General features: G+C 35.9%; 1 protein-coding gene across 2 annotated transcripts in view; it reads right to left on the reverse strand.

The window, feature by feature from the left end:
* POF1B (POF1B actin binding protein) overlaps positions 1-13,747 on the reverse strand; it is a 96,777-nt gene that overhangs the window by 68,215 nt on the left and 14,815 nt on the right. For both annotated transcript variants that reach the window (XM_057301161.1, XM_024927236.4), the window contains exons 4-5: positions 8,422-8,502; positions 225-326 (exon numbers count right to left, since the gene is read on the reverse strand). In XM_057301161.1, the coding sequence (XP_057157144.1) occupies positions 225-326; positions 8,422-8,502 (183 nt within the window). The remainder of the gene's footprint in view (positions 1-224; positions 327-8,421; positions 8,503-13,747) is intronic.

Below are 13,747 nucleotides of genomic sequence, written 5' to 3' on the forward strand. Positions count from 1 at the left end.
CCTGGTTTCAATTTTCTTTCAGTAAAATGAGGACAATAATACTTCACATGAAAAATGGGTATGAAACTATTAAGGATGGTATGAAGGGCTGTAGATATCACAGCATATTATAAGTCGTGGTGGTCTTGCCTTGCACTTCAGAGTTGAATGTCACTTGAGCTCTATTAAAATACAATTCAAAATTATACACTTAAAAACAAGTTTTAAAACAAAATATTACTTACCTGATCAGTATTTAGCTTCTCCACTTTTCTTATTGTTTTTTCATAAATAACATTGTTTCCTGGGAAGAAATGGCTTCCTCTTAGGAATTGAGACAGTGGTTCCTAAAATGATAGTAAATTATATGTTTTGTTTTGAAAGTTATCTTTTCAGAGTAACCTTAAATTAGGCAAATATCCAGTGTCGAATAGGCTCTGAAGTACTGGCTGACCTTAGGAAGAGAGAGGAATGACATCCCAATAATGTTGGTAGATGCAAGGAAATAATAATAAAGGTAGTTCCCTTTATCAAAAAGAACAATCTGGATTTCTCCTATTACATTTTACTAAGCCTAATAACGTCTTTTGTGGAGATTGGTGGAGAGTGGGAAAGATAATTTTCTCTCTGTTCCTAAAGCAAGATATGATGAGTTTCCTTTGAGGTAGGCAAGCATGAGGTCAATCTCATTTAAACTGGGTTCACTGGAAGATTTCTTTCTATGCAAAAATATTGTTGGAGAAATGCAAAATAAAAATATTTCAGCACAACTAGGCCACAAAGTAGGTAGAACTATATTAAAGATTTTTTTTTCTGCAACTCAATTTGAGTGCCCTTGAATTGTACAATTCTTAATTGTAATTATAATCAAGGCTAAGACTCTCAGAACAACATACGTTTTGAATATTAATAGCAAAGTAGAGGCTTTAAGAGCCACTTTATCTCCACATATTCAACTAAATTGCTGTAAGATTAGCTGAGTGCCTAGAAGATGTCAGCCAATGAAATATAGGCTGGTGACATGTCCAAAATCTGAAAGAAACTGGGGACGAGCTAATAAGAATCAGACCAGGAGTCTAAAATAAATGTCATGTGTACCATGTTCTTTTCCCTTCCTTTGGTTTTCATTTGAAGTCTACTTGGGTAGGGAGATCTGGAGTTGTTTTGTTTGTTGTTTTTCTACAAAACAAAATTTGCATTCATTTATTTTGTGATATAGGAGAATACTATAGAAGACCATATAGGCAAGTCTGTTATTGGTTAATGTATTTAAGAACATTTCACAATCAACAAAATGTACTAGGATTTTTGTAGTCTGCTATTGTAAATACCCATAGAGCAGCTGGACCAAAACACTGATTGTTTAAAAGGCAAGATGCTCTTGAATCAAAAGTTATATACTTATTGTATTCAAGTTTGAGCAAAAGGTGTTTCAACCAAATGTTCCTTGGGGACTTTGGTAAAACAAATATATAAGTGACCAAATCTGACTAGGTGATGAAGTATTAAATCTAAAGCTGGATATATTTAGAAAGACTTCCCTAGAAGATATTTTGTGTTTGTTTGTTTGTTTTTGCAAAAGAGCCCCTATGGTAGTTATGTGCAATCATGGAACACATGCTTAAGTGCTTGCTATGCACAGTGTACTTTGCTACATGCTTTGAGGCATAAAAATATAAGTCTGACTTATTTTATTACCAGGAGCATTTAATATTGATCAAGATTCATCAAACTATGGTAGATAGCCTGTTTTTATTCTGTCCTCAAGCTAAAAATGGTAGTTAGATTTTAAAGGACTATAAATAAAAAACAAAGGCCAAGAACCTATGTGGCCAGCAAAACCTAAAATATTTGTTATCTGTTTCTTTACAGAAAAATTATGCCAATCCCTGATCTCGATAATATATGAACATAAACATATATGCAAAGTAGAAAGAGACAAATGCCTTTACACGTACAGAGAAAGAACTTATGGGATGGAGTTCAGAGGAAAAAAACTGAGTTCCATCTGGCTGTGCTCTAGTAGAGTACCTGGATTAGGTGGCATTTGAAAGAAAGTTAAAGTGGTCTTTGGATATGAGAAAATTGAAGAAAATGGTATTCCAAGTGAAGGAAACAAGACAATTAAAGTCACCAAGTTTGGAAAAGTGTAAGTTATATGTATGGGACATACTTAGCAGATAGAGCTTGGTTCTTCAAGCAGTGAGAAGTCCTTACATGCTTTTAAACAGGGGTATGAGGTGAAGTTTACTTCAGGGAGATTAATTACAGGAAGAGTACAGATGAGGAGACTGGTAAGATTATCCCAATAATCAAAAACAGTACTGTTCAAAGATGACTCTGAGATCTTGAACCTGAGGAGTCTACTACACGGTACCAAAAATGAAAATGTTGAGACATTTTACGTGCTCCTAATAACAATCTAGGTCTGATTATGATTTTATTCCCCAGAACACTCAGCAAACTACACAGTGCATAGTAATCCCTTTAACATGTCACAAATGATTGCAAATAGCTCCAAAAGAGACTCTTTTACAAAAAAATGTCTGGGTAGACACTCAGATGTAGACGTTCAACACATAGGTGAAAACACAGGTCTGGAACTAAGTGGTGAGTGCAAGGCTACAGATCTATTACATATATCAAGACCACCTGCTCACTAGTGTTAGGTTAAACTAGCAATTGCTGAATAGTCAAATGAAGAGCAAATACAGAACTAGACATGTCTCAAGAGGTCTTAGAAGAGAAAATATTGTAATTTAAAGGAAGAGTAATTTTCAAGAAGCAGTAGGAAGTCAAAGGTAAAAATGTTTCAGAGTGCCCAACAGATGGGAATTATAAAGTGGATTGGATTTGGATTACTACAAATCCATTGGGTTTGACTACTAAAATCAGTGGAAGAAAGTATAATGGGAAAAAAATTATGGAGTCATAAAACCTATATTTCAGTTCTTCCTTCTCCTATGTGCTGCAGAAAAGCAGGTAGGCCATTAACCTTATTGGAGGCTCAGTTTTCTTAGCATAGGGAGGGTAAGGCAGAATATCAGGTAAGATCATGTGTTTTAAAGTACCCTTAATCTATAATTTTAATGTAAAAATGACACTTGTTTTAAATAATATTGTAATATAATATTTAAAATCCATACTGTGTTTTAAATAATATTGATAATTCCCTTATAACTTTTGTAGAATATCAAGTATAAAAATACACACAAGTAGGCTTACTGAGGGCAGGGACTTTGACGATCTTGAGTACCATATAGTGAAGGAACTAATGATTGAGTGAGAAGGAATGATATGAACCTTCATCTTAGGAATGTAATCATCCTCTAAGAGAGGGAAAACAAATTTAGCAAAAGCATGAAATTTTTTTTCTGTGAAATGAAGTTCACTATAAATGATGAACGGTCATTCCCTGTTTGCAGATGACATGATTGTATATCTAGAAAACCCCATCATCTCAGCCCAAAATCTCCTTAAGCTGAAAAGCAACTTCAGCAAAGTCTCAGGATACAAAATCAATGTACAAAAATCACAAGCATTCTTATACAGCAATAACAGACAAACAGAGAGCCAAATCATGAGTGAACTCCCATTCACAATTGCTTCAAAGAGAATAAAATACCTAGGAATCCAACTTACAAGGGACGTGAAGGACCTCTTCAAGGAGAACTACAAACCACTGCTCAACGAAATAAAAGAGGACACAAACAAATGGAAGAACATTCCATGATCATGGATAGGAACAATCAATAACGTGAAAATGGCCATACTGCCCAAGGTAGTTTACAGATTCAATGCCATCCCCATCAAGCTACCAATGACTTTCTTCACGGAATTGGAAAAAACTACTTTAAAGTTCATATGGAACCAAAAAAGAGCCCACATTGCCAAGAGAATCCTAAGCCAAAAGAACAAAGCTGGAGGCATCACACTACCTGACTTCAAACTATACTACGAGGCTACAGTAACCAAAACAGCATGGTACTGGTACCAAAACAGACAGATAGACCAATGGAACAGAACAGAGCCCTCAGAAATAATACCACACATCTACAACCACCTGATCTTTGACAAACCTGACAAAAACAAGCAATGGGGAAAGGATTCCCTACTTAATAAATGGTGCTGGGAAAACTGGCTAGCCATATGGAGAAAGCTGAAACTGGATCCCTTCCTTACACCTTATACAAAAATTAATTCAAGAAGGAATAAAGACTTACTTGTTAGACCTAAAACCATAAAAACCCTAGAAGAAAACCTAGGCATTACCATTCAGGACATAGGCTTGGGCAAGGACTTCATGTCTAAAACACCAAAAGCAATGGCAACAAAAGCCAAAATTGACAAATGGCATCTAATTAAACTCAAGAGCTTCTGCACAGCAAAAGAAACTACTATCAGAGTGAACAGGCAACCTACAGAATGGGAGAAAATTTTTGCAATCTACTCATCTGACAAAGGGCTAATATCCAGAATCTACAAAGAACTCAAACAAATTTACAAGAAAAAAACAAACAACCCCATCGAAAAGTGGGCAAAGGATATGAACAGACACTTCTCAAAAGAAGACATTTATGCAGCCAAAAAACACATGAAAAAATGCTCATCGTCACTGGCCATCAGAGAAATACAAATCAAAACCACAATGAGATACCATCTCATGCCAGTTAGAATGGCGATCATTAAAAAGTCAGGAAACAACAGGTGCTGGAGAGGATGTGGAGAAATAGGAACACGTTTACACTGTTGGTGGGACTGTAAACTAGTTCAACCATTGTGGAAGACAGTGTGGTGATTCCTCAGGGATCTAGAACTAGAAATACCATTTGACCCAGCCATCCCATTACTGGGTATATACCCAAAGGATTATAAATCATGCTGCTATAAAGACACATGGACACGTATGTTTATTGCGGCACTATTCACAATAGCAAAGGCTTGGAACCAACCCAAATGTCCATCAATGATAGACTGGATTAAGAAAATGTGGCACATATACACCGTAGAATACTATGCAGCCATAAAAAACAATGAGTTCATGTCCTTTGTAGGGACATGGATGAAGCCGGAAACCATCATTCTCAGTAAACTATCGCAAGGACAAAAAACCAAACACCACATGTTCTCACTCATAGGTGGGAATTGAACAATGAGAACGCTTGGACACAAGAAGGGGGGCATCACACACTGGGGCCTGTTGTGGGGTGGAGGGAGGGGGGATAGCATTAGGAGATATACCTAATGTTAAATGACGAGTTAATGTGTGCAGCACACCAACATGGCACATTTATACATATGTAACAAACCTGCACATTGTGCCCATGTACCCTGGAACTTAAAGTATAATTAAAAAAGAAAAAAAAAGAAAAAAGATTGTCTAGGCACTAACGATGTTGATTCTGTCTGGAATATTTTTGCCATATTACTTGAAATGTCTTACTGAAAAAAAAAACCTCCAAATTTAGGGGACAATTACTTTCCCCAAATCTGTAAGGAAGTAAATCAAAAATTGATATAAATAAACAATTCTGTCAAAATAAGTCAACAAAATAAATTTAATCAGATGTTTTAGATGTCTCAACAAATGAACTGCTAGACAATTCTACTATTTTGGCACCTTCTTTTTCTCAACCTGTCCATTTGAATTGGTGCCAGATCCACCCTAAAAATTAATAGGTGTTTTCAAAGTGGCAGATCTTATAATGTTAATTGTAACAGCTAGAACCTCTGGTAGTAATTCTCACATCTAACAAAGTATATAATCCCCAACATTTACTTTACTGTTCCCAGGCCCCAAAATCTTGGTGGAAGAAACTTTTATAAAAAAGATTTGCTGATTTGGCTCATTAGAGTTTGAAGATATCCAACTTGAAGTAGACCCTTCAACCTTTGTGGTTATATTTGTATTCATCAAATTCTTTACAACGTTGCTTACAAATATTTTCATTTTCCTCAACTCCTGTGCTTATACTCCCTCTTTCTCCTCCTATTTACAGAGACAACCAAGATAATCTATCCAGTGAGATCTCTCTATTTTCCTGCACATCTCAAAAATCCCTCTTTTCTGCTCCTTCCATCCACTTAAGGAAAAAGATACATTCTCTCTCTCTCTTTGTTTTTCCTGAAGTCATTTCTCCATCTGTATCTAGAATCCCATTCCTTCTTATCTCTTCCAGAATATTATCCCATTTGTCTCCTTTCTCTGTTGCATCTTTAGCCTTCCTTATTACTGGTTCTTTCTATCTACAAGTTTCCCAGGTTCGCAAGATTCTCATTTCTCCTTTAGCGACCATCCATCTCTCCTTCCTTTAACCAATACCCTTCCAGAAGAGTAATCTTCACTCATTTTTTTCAATTCATCTCATCTTCTCACCCATTAACTTCTTGCACCTGGATTTTGGCTCCATAAGTATACCAAAACTGCTCTATCAATGTCACTATCACTTTCTTAATGGTCAAACCCTATTCTCAAACCTCATCTTCTTAGGCCTTTTGGTCATTTGAGACGGTTGACCACCCCATGTTTGCATTTGCTTCTGTTATGGTGTGTTCACATCCCTCTCTGATAACTCCTCTGTCTGTGAAAGTGGCTCCTTCCTTCTATTCACTTAAAGTAGACATTTCTCAAGGTTCTGACCCAACCTTCTCCATTACCTCTTAGTGATCTCACTCATTCCCATAGCTTCAATGATACCTTTAAGAGGAATGATTCCCACATCTCTGTTAAATGTGACCTTTCTTTGAGTCGTTTTTTAACTGCCTGTTAGTTAAAAATGCACCTAAAATGCTACTGGTTCAAATAAAACTCAAAGTTTCACCCTTTTCTAAATCTACTTCTCCTCCCGCTCACTTTTCAATCACTTTAAGTGGGTCACCTTACTCTCAGTGTCTCAAGCTAAAAAGCTTAGGGTCATGTTGACTTTTCCCCATATCCAGTAAGCCATCGAATCTTGTTAAAGCTACCATCTAAAATAGCTTCCAGAAAAGATAGAGAGTGATGAATTAGCATCAGAAGACCTGAGCAAGTTACACTTATTCAAACTTTCATTTCCTTAGTAGTAAAACAATGCTAATATCAAGGTTAATCATACTAATACCTTAAACACCACAATAAATCCTTCCCTGATTTCCCTCAAACAAATGTATTATCTCCGACATCTGAACTCCAATAATAATTTATCTGTGGTCCTTTCACGGCATCTATCCTACATCTCACCATGTATTCTACATAGCTATTTGTGGACCTGTCTTATCTCTTTCCTTGAGAAGAGCTGTATGCTCCTTTAATTGGGGAAACATGCCTTATTTCCCTGTTTCTGTTGAGAGACTGTATAGTGTCTTCCCCATAGCAGGAGCTCCACAACTGGAAAATTAATGAAATTGATTAGTATTAATTGGATTATGTCCACTAATGGAACAAAGGTATTTCCTTCATTTCTGGATCAAATGTTAACCAGAATGCATAAATCCTTAGATTAAATGATGACAAATGGAGACTAAGGAAGATCAGGAACAACAAAAAAATAAAAAGGCTTAACAGAGATAGAAAAAATCATAATGCAACAATTGGACTGAGATTATTTTAATTACAAGAAAAAGAAATAAAGATTAGACAAGCTGGGAGGTGAAAGAGGATGAAATTGCTATTTAGAAGGCTCAGCTTATTATAAATATTGTAATTAAACTAGAATCTTCTCCTGAGGGGATTTAAAAGAGCAAACAAAAAAGGAATCTACTTAGATAAATAAAATGGGGGGTATAGCTAAACAGGATTTTCAAGCTGCTTTGTAAAACAAGTTAGATTACTTTTCGTTTACAAAGCATCATGAAACTTGAAATTTGTTTCATTCTTCAATAATGGAAAGAGGCTTATTAAGGTGGAATCTTAGTTTGTGAAATGTAAGGATTTATATCTCAGTAAAAAAAAATGTAATTTTCTAAAAAACTCATTGCTGGGTACAAAAGTTCACACACCACAGGCAATAAAGGCATAGGGACACTTTTTAACTTTTGACCTTTAATTTTCATCTTCCTAGTCCATATCTCCATGGCAAAGGTAAATAGCCTGAAAACTCCAACCCCTGGTGCAGCAGTTGACAGAGCTTTTACATGAAGCTTGTAAAAGAACTTTGTCCCTTTTTTCTTTCGTTCAAAGTGCATAAAAGTCTTTTGTAGCATAAGGGTGGGGCTATAGAAGAGGAAAATCTTTACAACCCAAGAATTTCCAACCTGCTTGGAAGTATTGCATCTCTGAGTCAGAATATATAGACTCATGGTTGTCTGGCATTAAAGATGGCATTTATTGATACTGATAATCAGTAATTTACTTTGTAAGAAAGTCCAACAATCTGATCTTAAGGATCTGGTAACTGATTAAGCCTTTTTGTTTAAGCAATTAACTTCTAAAGAATTATATGTTGGCAAAAGTTTGTGTCTTACCTGTTCAGGATTTTGTACTACATATTTCCTAATAGTGGTCTGTGGATATGTAGTAAGTTTCACTGTTGGAGAATGAAGTTCCTGTGAAGAAAAGACAAAAGCTTGATATAATCATAGTTATTTAATGAGCTTGGAGCTATCAATAATAATAGGGAACAATTTCCAGGGTTAAATTTTTAGTTATTCGCATGAATGATAATGTATGATTTTATGATTTAGTTAATTTTAATTTCAGAAACATGTATAAAAGCATGTGTTCTGTGCCCAGCATTTTACTGGGTACTCGTATTATACTCATTTCATGGTATTTCATCCACATTCCAAACTATATTTGACAAGCATTTTAAAATGCTTCTTTCATTGTAAATGATTACAAGAAAATAATACCTCAATAGCTGATTAATTAAATCTCTGGTTTGGAAAAGACATGTTAAAAAAATGAAAAGAGACATAAAGAGAAAAACGTGTATGTGTGTGTAGTTAAACATATAAATCCTCAGTGTGCTGGAAAGAGAGGACCATAGATATCACTGTAAAATGTTGATGGGAAAAGAGTTTTTTGGGGGGTTCATGTAGATTTATTTATTATTTATTTATTTATTATTATTTTTAACTTTTATTAGAGGTTCAGGAGAACATATGCAGGTTTGTTATATAGGTAAATTCACGTCACAGGGGTTTGTTGTACAGATTATGTCATCACCCATGGACTAAGCCTAGTACCCAGTAGTTATTTTTACTAATCCTCTCCCTCCCCCAACCCTGCATCCTCAAGTGTGGGCCAGTGTGTATTGTTCCCCTTTTTGTGTCCATGATTTCTCATTATTTAGCTCCCACTTATAAGTGAGAACATGCGGTATTTGGTTTTCTGTTCCTGTGTAAGTCTGCTAAGTTTAATAGCCTACAGCTCCATCCATGTTCCCACAAAAGACATGGTCTCATTCTATTTTATGGCTGCCTAGTATTCCATGGTGTATATATATATATATATATATATATATATATATATATAACATTTTCTTTATCCAATCTGTCATTATTGGGCATAGTGATTTCATATCTTTGCCTTTGTGAACAGTGTTGCAATGAACATTCATGTACATGTGTCTTTATGGTAGAATGATTTATATTCCTTAGGATATATACCCAGTAATGGGATTGCTGGGTTGTATACCCAGTAAGGGGATTGCTGGTAAAAGGGTAGTTCTATTTTTGGCCCTTTGAGGAATTGCCACACTGCTTTTCACAATGGTTGAGCTAATTTACACTCCCACCAACAATGTATAAGCTTTCCCTTTTCTCCACAGCCTCACCAGCATCTGTTAGGTTTTATTTTCTTCTGACTTTTTAATAATAGTCATTCTGACTGTTACGAGGTGGAATCTCATTGTGGTTTTGACTTGCATTTCTCTAATGATCAGTGATATTGAGTTTCTTTTCATATGCTTGTTGGTTACATGTATGGCTTCTTTTGAGAAGTGTCTGTTCATGTCCTTTGCCTACTTTTTAATCGGGTTGTTTGCTTTTCTCTTGTAAATTTGTGCAAGTTCCTTATAGATGCTGGATATTAGACTTGTCAAATGTGTAGTTGACAAATATTTTATCCCATTCTGTAGGTTTTCGTTTCACTCTGTTGATAGTTTCCTTTAATGTGCAGAAGCTCTTTAGTTAAGTTAGATTTTATTTGTCAATTTTGCTTTTGTTGGGATTGCTTTTGACATTTTGTTTCTATGTCCAGAATGGTATTGCTTAGGTTGTCTTCCAGGGTTTTTAGAGTTTGGGGTTTTACATTTAAGACTGTAATCAGTCAATCTTGAGTTGATTTTTGTATATGGTATAAGGAAGGGGTCCAGTTTCAATCTTCTGCATATGGCTAGCCAGTTATCCCAGCTCCATTTATTGAATAGGGAGTCCTTTCCCCATTGCTTGTTTTTGACAGCTTGGTCAAAGATCTGATAGTTGTAGGTGTGTGGCCTTATTTCTGCGCTCTCTATTCTGTTCCCTTGGTCTATGTGTCTGTTCTTGTACCAGTACCATGCTGTTTTGGTTACTGTAGCCCTGTAGTAGTTTGAAGTTGGGTAGCGTGATGTCTCCAGCTTTGTTCTTTTTGCTTATGATTGCCTTGGCTATTTGGCCTCTTTTTCTCGTTCCATATGAATTTTAAAATAGTTTTATTTCTAGTTCTGTGAAGAATATCCTTGGTAGTTTAATAGGGATAGCATTGAATCTATAAATTGCTTTGGGCAGTATGGCGATTTTAACAATATTGATTCTTCCTATCCATGAGCATGGAATGTTTCTCCATGTTTGTGTCATCTCTGATTTCTTTGAGCAGTGTTTTGTAATTCTCATTGTAGAGATCTTTCACCTCACTAGTTAGCTGTATCCCTAGGTATTTCGTGTGTGTGTGTGTGTGTGTGTGTGTATGTGTGTGTGTGGCAATTGTGAAAGGGACTGCATTCCTGATTTTGCTCTTGGCATAATTGTTGTCCGTGTATAAGAATGTTAGTAATTTTGCACATTGATTTGGTATCCTGAAATTTGGCTGAAGTTGTTGATCAGCTTAAGGTAGTTTTTGGCCAAGACTATGGGAGTTTCTAGATATAGAATCATGTCAACTGCAAACAGGGATAGTTTGACTTCCTCTGTTCCTATTTTAAAGTTCTTTATTTCTTTCTCTTACCTGTTTGCTCTGACCAGGACTCCCAATACTATGTTGAATAGGAGTGGGGAGAGAGGGCATCCTTGTCTTATGCCAGTTTTCAAGCGGAATGCTTCCAGCTTTTTCCCTTTCACTATGATGTTGGCTATAGATTTGTCACATATGGCTCTTATTATTTTAAAGTATGTTCCTTCAATACCTAGTTTATTGAGACTTTTTAACATGAAGCAATGTTAAATTTTATCAAAAGCCTTTCTGCATTTATTGAGATAATCATGTGGTTTTGTCTTTAGTTCTGTTTATGTGATGCATAGCATTTATTGATTTGTGAATGTTGAACCAGTGTTGCATCCCAGAAGTGAAACCTATCTGACGGTGGTGGATTGGTTTTTTGATGTGCTGCTGGATTAAGTTTGCAAGTATTTGGTGGAGGATTTTTGCATCAATGCTCATCAAGGATATTGGCCTGAAGCTTTCTCTTTTTTTTGTTGTGTTTCTGCCAGGTTTTGGTATCAGGATGATGCTGGCCTCATAAAATGATTTGGGGAGGAGTCCCACCTCTTCAATTTTTTGTAGTACTTTCAATATGAATGGTACCATCTCTTCTTTGTACATCTGGTAGAATTTGGCTGTGAATCCATCTGGTCCTGGGCTTTTTTTGGTTGTTAGGCTATTTATTACTGTTTCAATTTTGGAGCTCATTATTGGTCTGCTCAGAGATTCAATTTTTTTCCTGCTTCAGTCTTGGGAGGAAAAATGTGCCCAGGAATTCACCCATCTCTACTTGGTTTTTCAGTTTGTATGCATAGAGGTGTTTGTAGCAGTTTCTAATGGTAATTTTTATTTCTCTGAGGTCAGTGGTAACATCCCCTTTGTCATTTCTAAGTGTGTTTATTTGGATCTTCTCTCTTTTCTTCTTTATTAGTCTAGCCAGCAGCATATCTGCCTTATTAATTTTTTGAGAAAATGAACTCCTGGATTTGTAGATCTTTTGAATTTTTTTGCATCTCAATTTCCTTGAGTTCAGCAATGATTTGGTTATTTCTTGTCTTCTGCTAGCTTTGGGGTTGGTTTGCTCTTCATTGTCTAATTCTTTCTGTTGTGATGTTAGGTTGTTAATTTGAGGTCTTTCTAACTTCTGGTTGTGGGTGTTTAATGCTATAAATTTCCCTCTTAACACTGCCTTAGCTGCATCCCAGAGATTCTGGTATGTATCTTTGTTCTCATTAGTTTCAAAGAACTTCTTGATTTCTGCCTTAATGTCATTATTTACCCAAAAGTCACTCAAGAGCATGTTGTTTAATTTCCATGTAATTGCATGGTTTTCAGCGATTTTTAAAACTTTGACTTCTATTTTTATTGTGCTTTGGTCCAAGAAGGTGTTTGGTATGATTTCAGTTCTCTTGCAGTTCCTGAAGATTGTTTTATATCTGATTGTTTGGTGGATTTTAGAGTATGTGCTACGTGATGATGAGAAGAATGTATATTATGCTGTTTTGGAGAGGAGAGTTCCATAGAGGTCTATCTGATATATTTGGTCAAATCTTGAGTTCAGGACCTGAGTATCTTTGTTAATTTTCTGCCTTGATGAGCTGTCTGATCCTTTCAGTGGAGTGTTGATGTCTCCCACTATTATCGCATGGGAGTCTGCATCTCTTTGTAGGTCTCTAAGAACTTGCTTTATGAATCTTGGTACGCCTGTGATGGGTGCATATATATTTAGGACAGTTAAGTCTTCCTGTTAAATTGAAATCTTTACTATTATGTAATGCCCTTCTTTGTCTTTTTAAAAATCTTTCTTAAAGTCTGTTTTGTCTGAAATTATAATTGCAACCCATGCTTTTTTCTTTTTTTCATTTTCTTGGTAGATTTTTCTCCATCCCTTTATTTTTAGCCTATGGGTGTCATTGTATGTGAGATGGGTCTCTTGAAGACAGCATTTTTTAGGGGGAGTCTTGGTTCTTCATCCAGCTTGCCATTCTGTGCCTTTTGGCTGGGGTGTTTAGTCCATTTACATTCAAGTTTGGTATTGAAATGTGTGCATTTGATTCTGTTATTATTTTGTTGACTGGTTATTATGCCGGCTTGTTTGTGTGGCTGCTTTATAATGTAACTGATCTGTGCACTTAAGTATGTTTTTCTATTGACTGGTAATGATCTTTACTTTCCATGTTTAGTGCTCCTTTCAAGATCTCTTGCAAGGCAGGTCTGATGGTAACAAACTCCCTTAGCATTTGCTTATCTGAAAATAATCTTATTTCTCCTTTGCATAAGAAGCTTAGTTTGGCTGGAAATGAAATCCTTGTTTGATGATTTTTTTCTTTAATAATGTTGAATATAGGCCTCTACTCTCTCCTGGCTTGTAAGGTTTCTGCTGAGAGGTCCACTGTTAGCCTGATGGGGTTTCCTTTGTAAGTGACCTGCCCTTCCTCTCTAGCTGCCGTTAACATTCTTTCTTTCATTTCAACCTTGGAAAATCTGCTGATTATGTGTCTTGAGGATGATCTTCTTGTGTAGAATCTTGCATGGTTCTCTGTATTTTCTAAATTTGACTGTTAGCCTCTCTAGCAAGGCTAGGGAAGTTTTCATGGACCATATCCTCAAATGTGTTTTCCAAAATTTTGCTTTCTCCCTGTCCCTTTCAGAGTTGCCAATAATTCATAG

This window comes from Pan paniscus, chromosome X, assembly GCF_029289425.2.
Source record: "Pan paniscus chromosome X, NHGRI_mPanPan1-v2.0_pri, whole genome shotgun sequence".
NCBI classification, from domain to species: domain Eukaryota; kingdom Metazoa; phylum Chordata; class Mammalia; order Primates; family Hominidae; genus Pan; species Pan paniscus.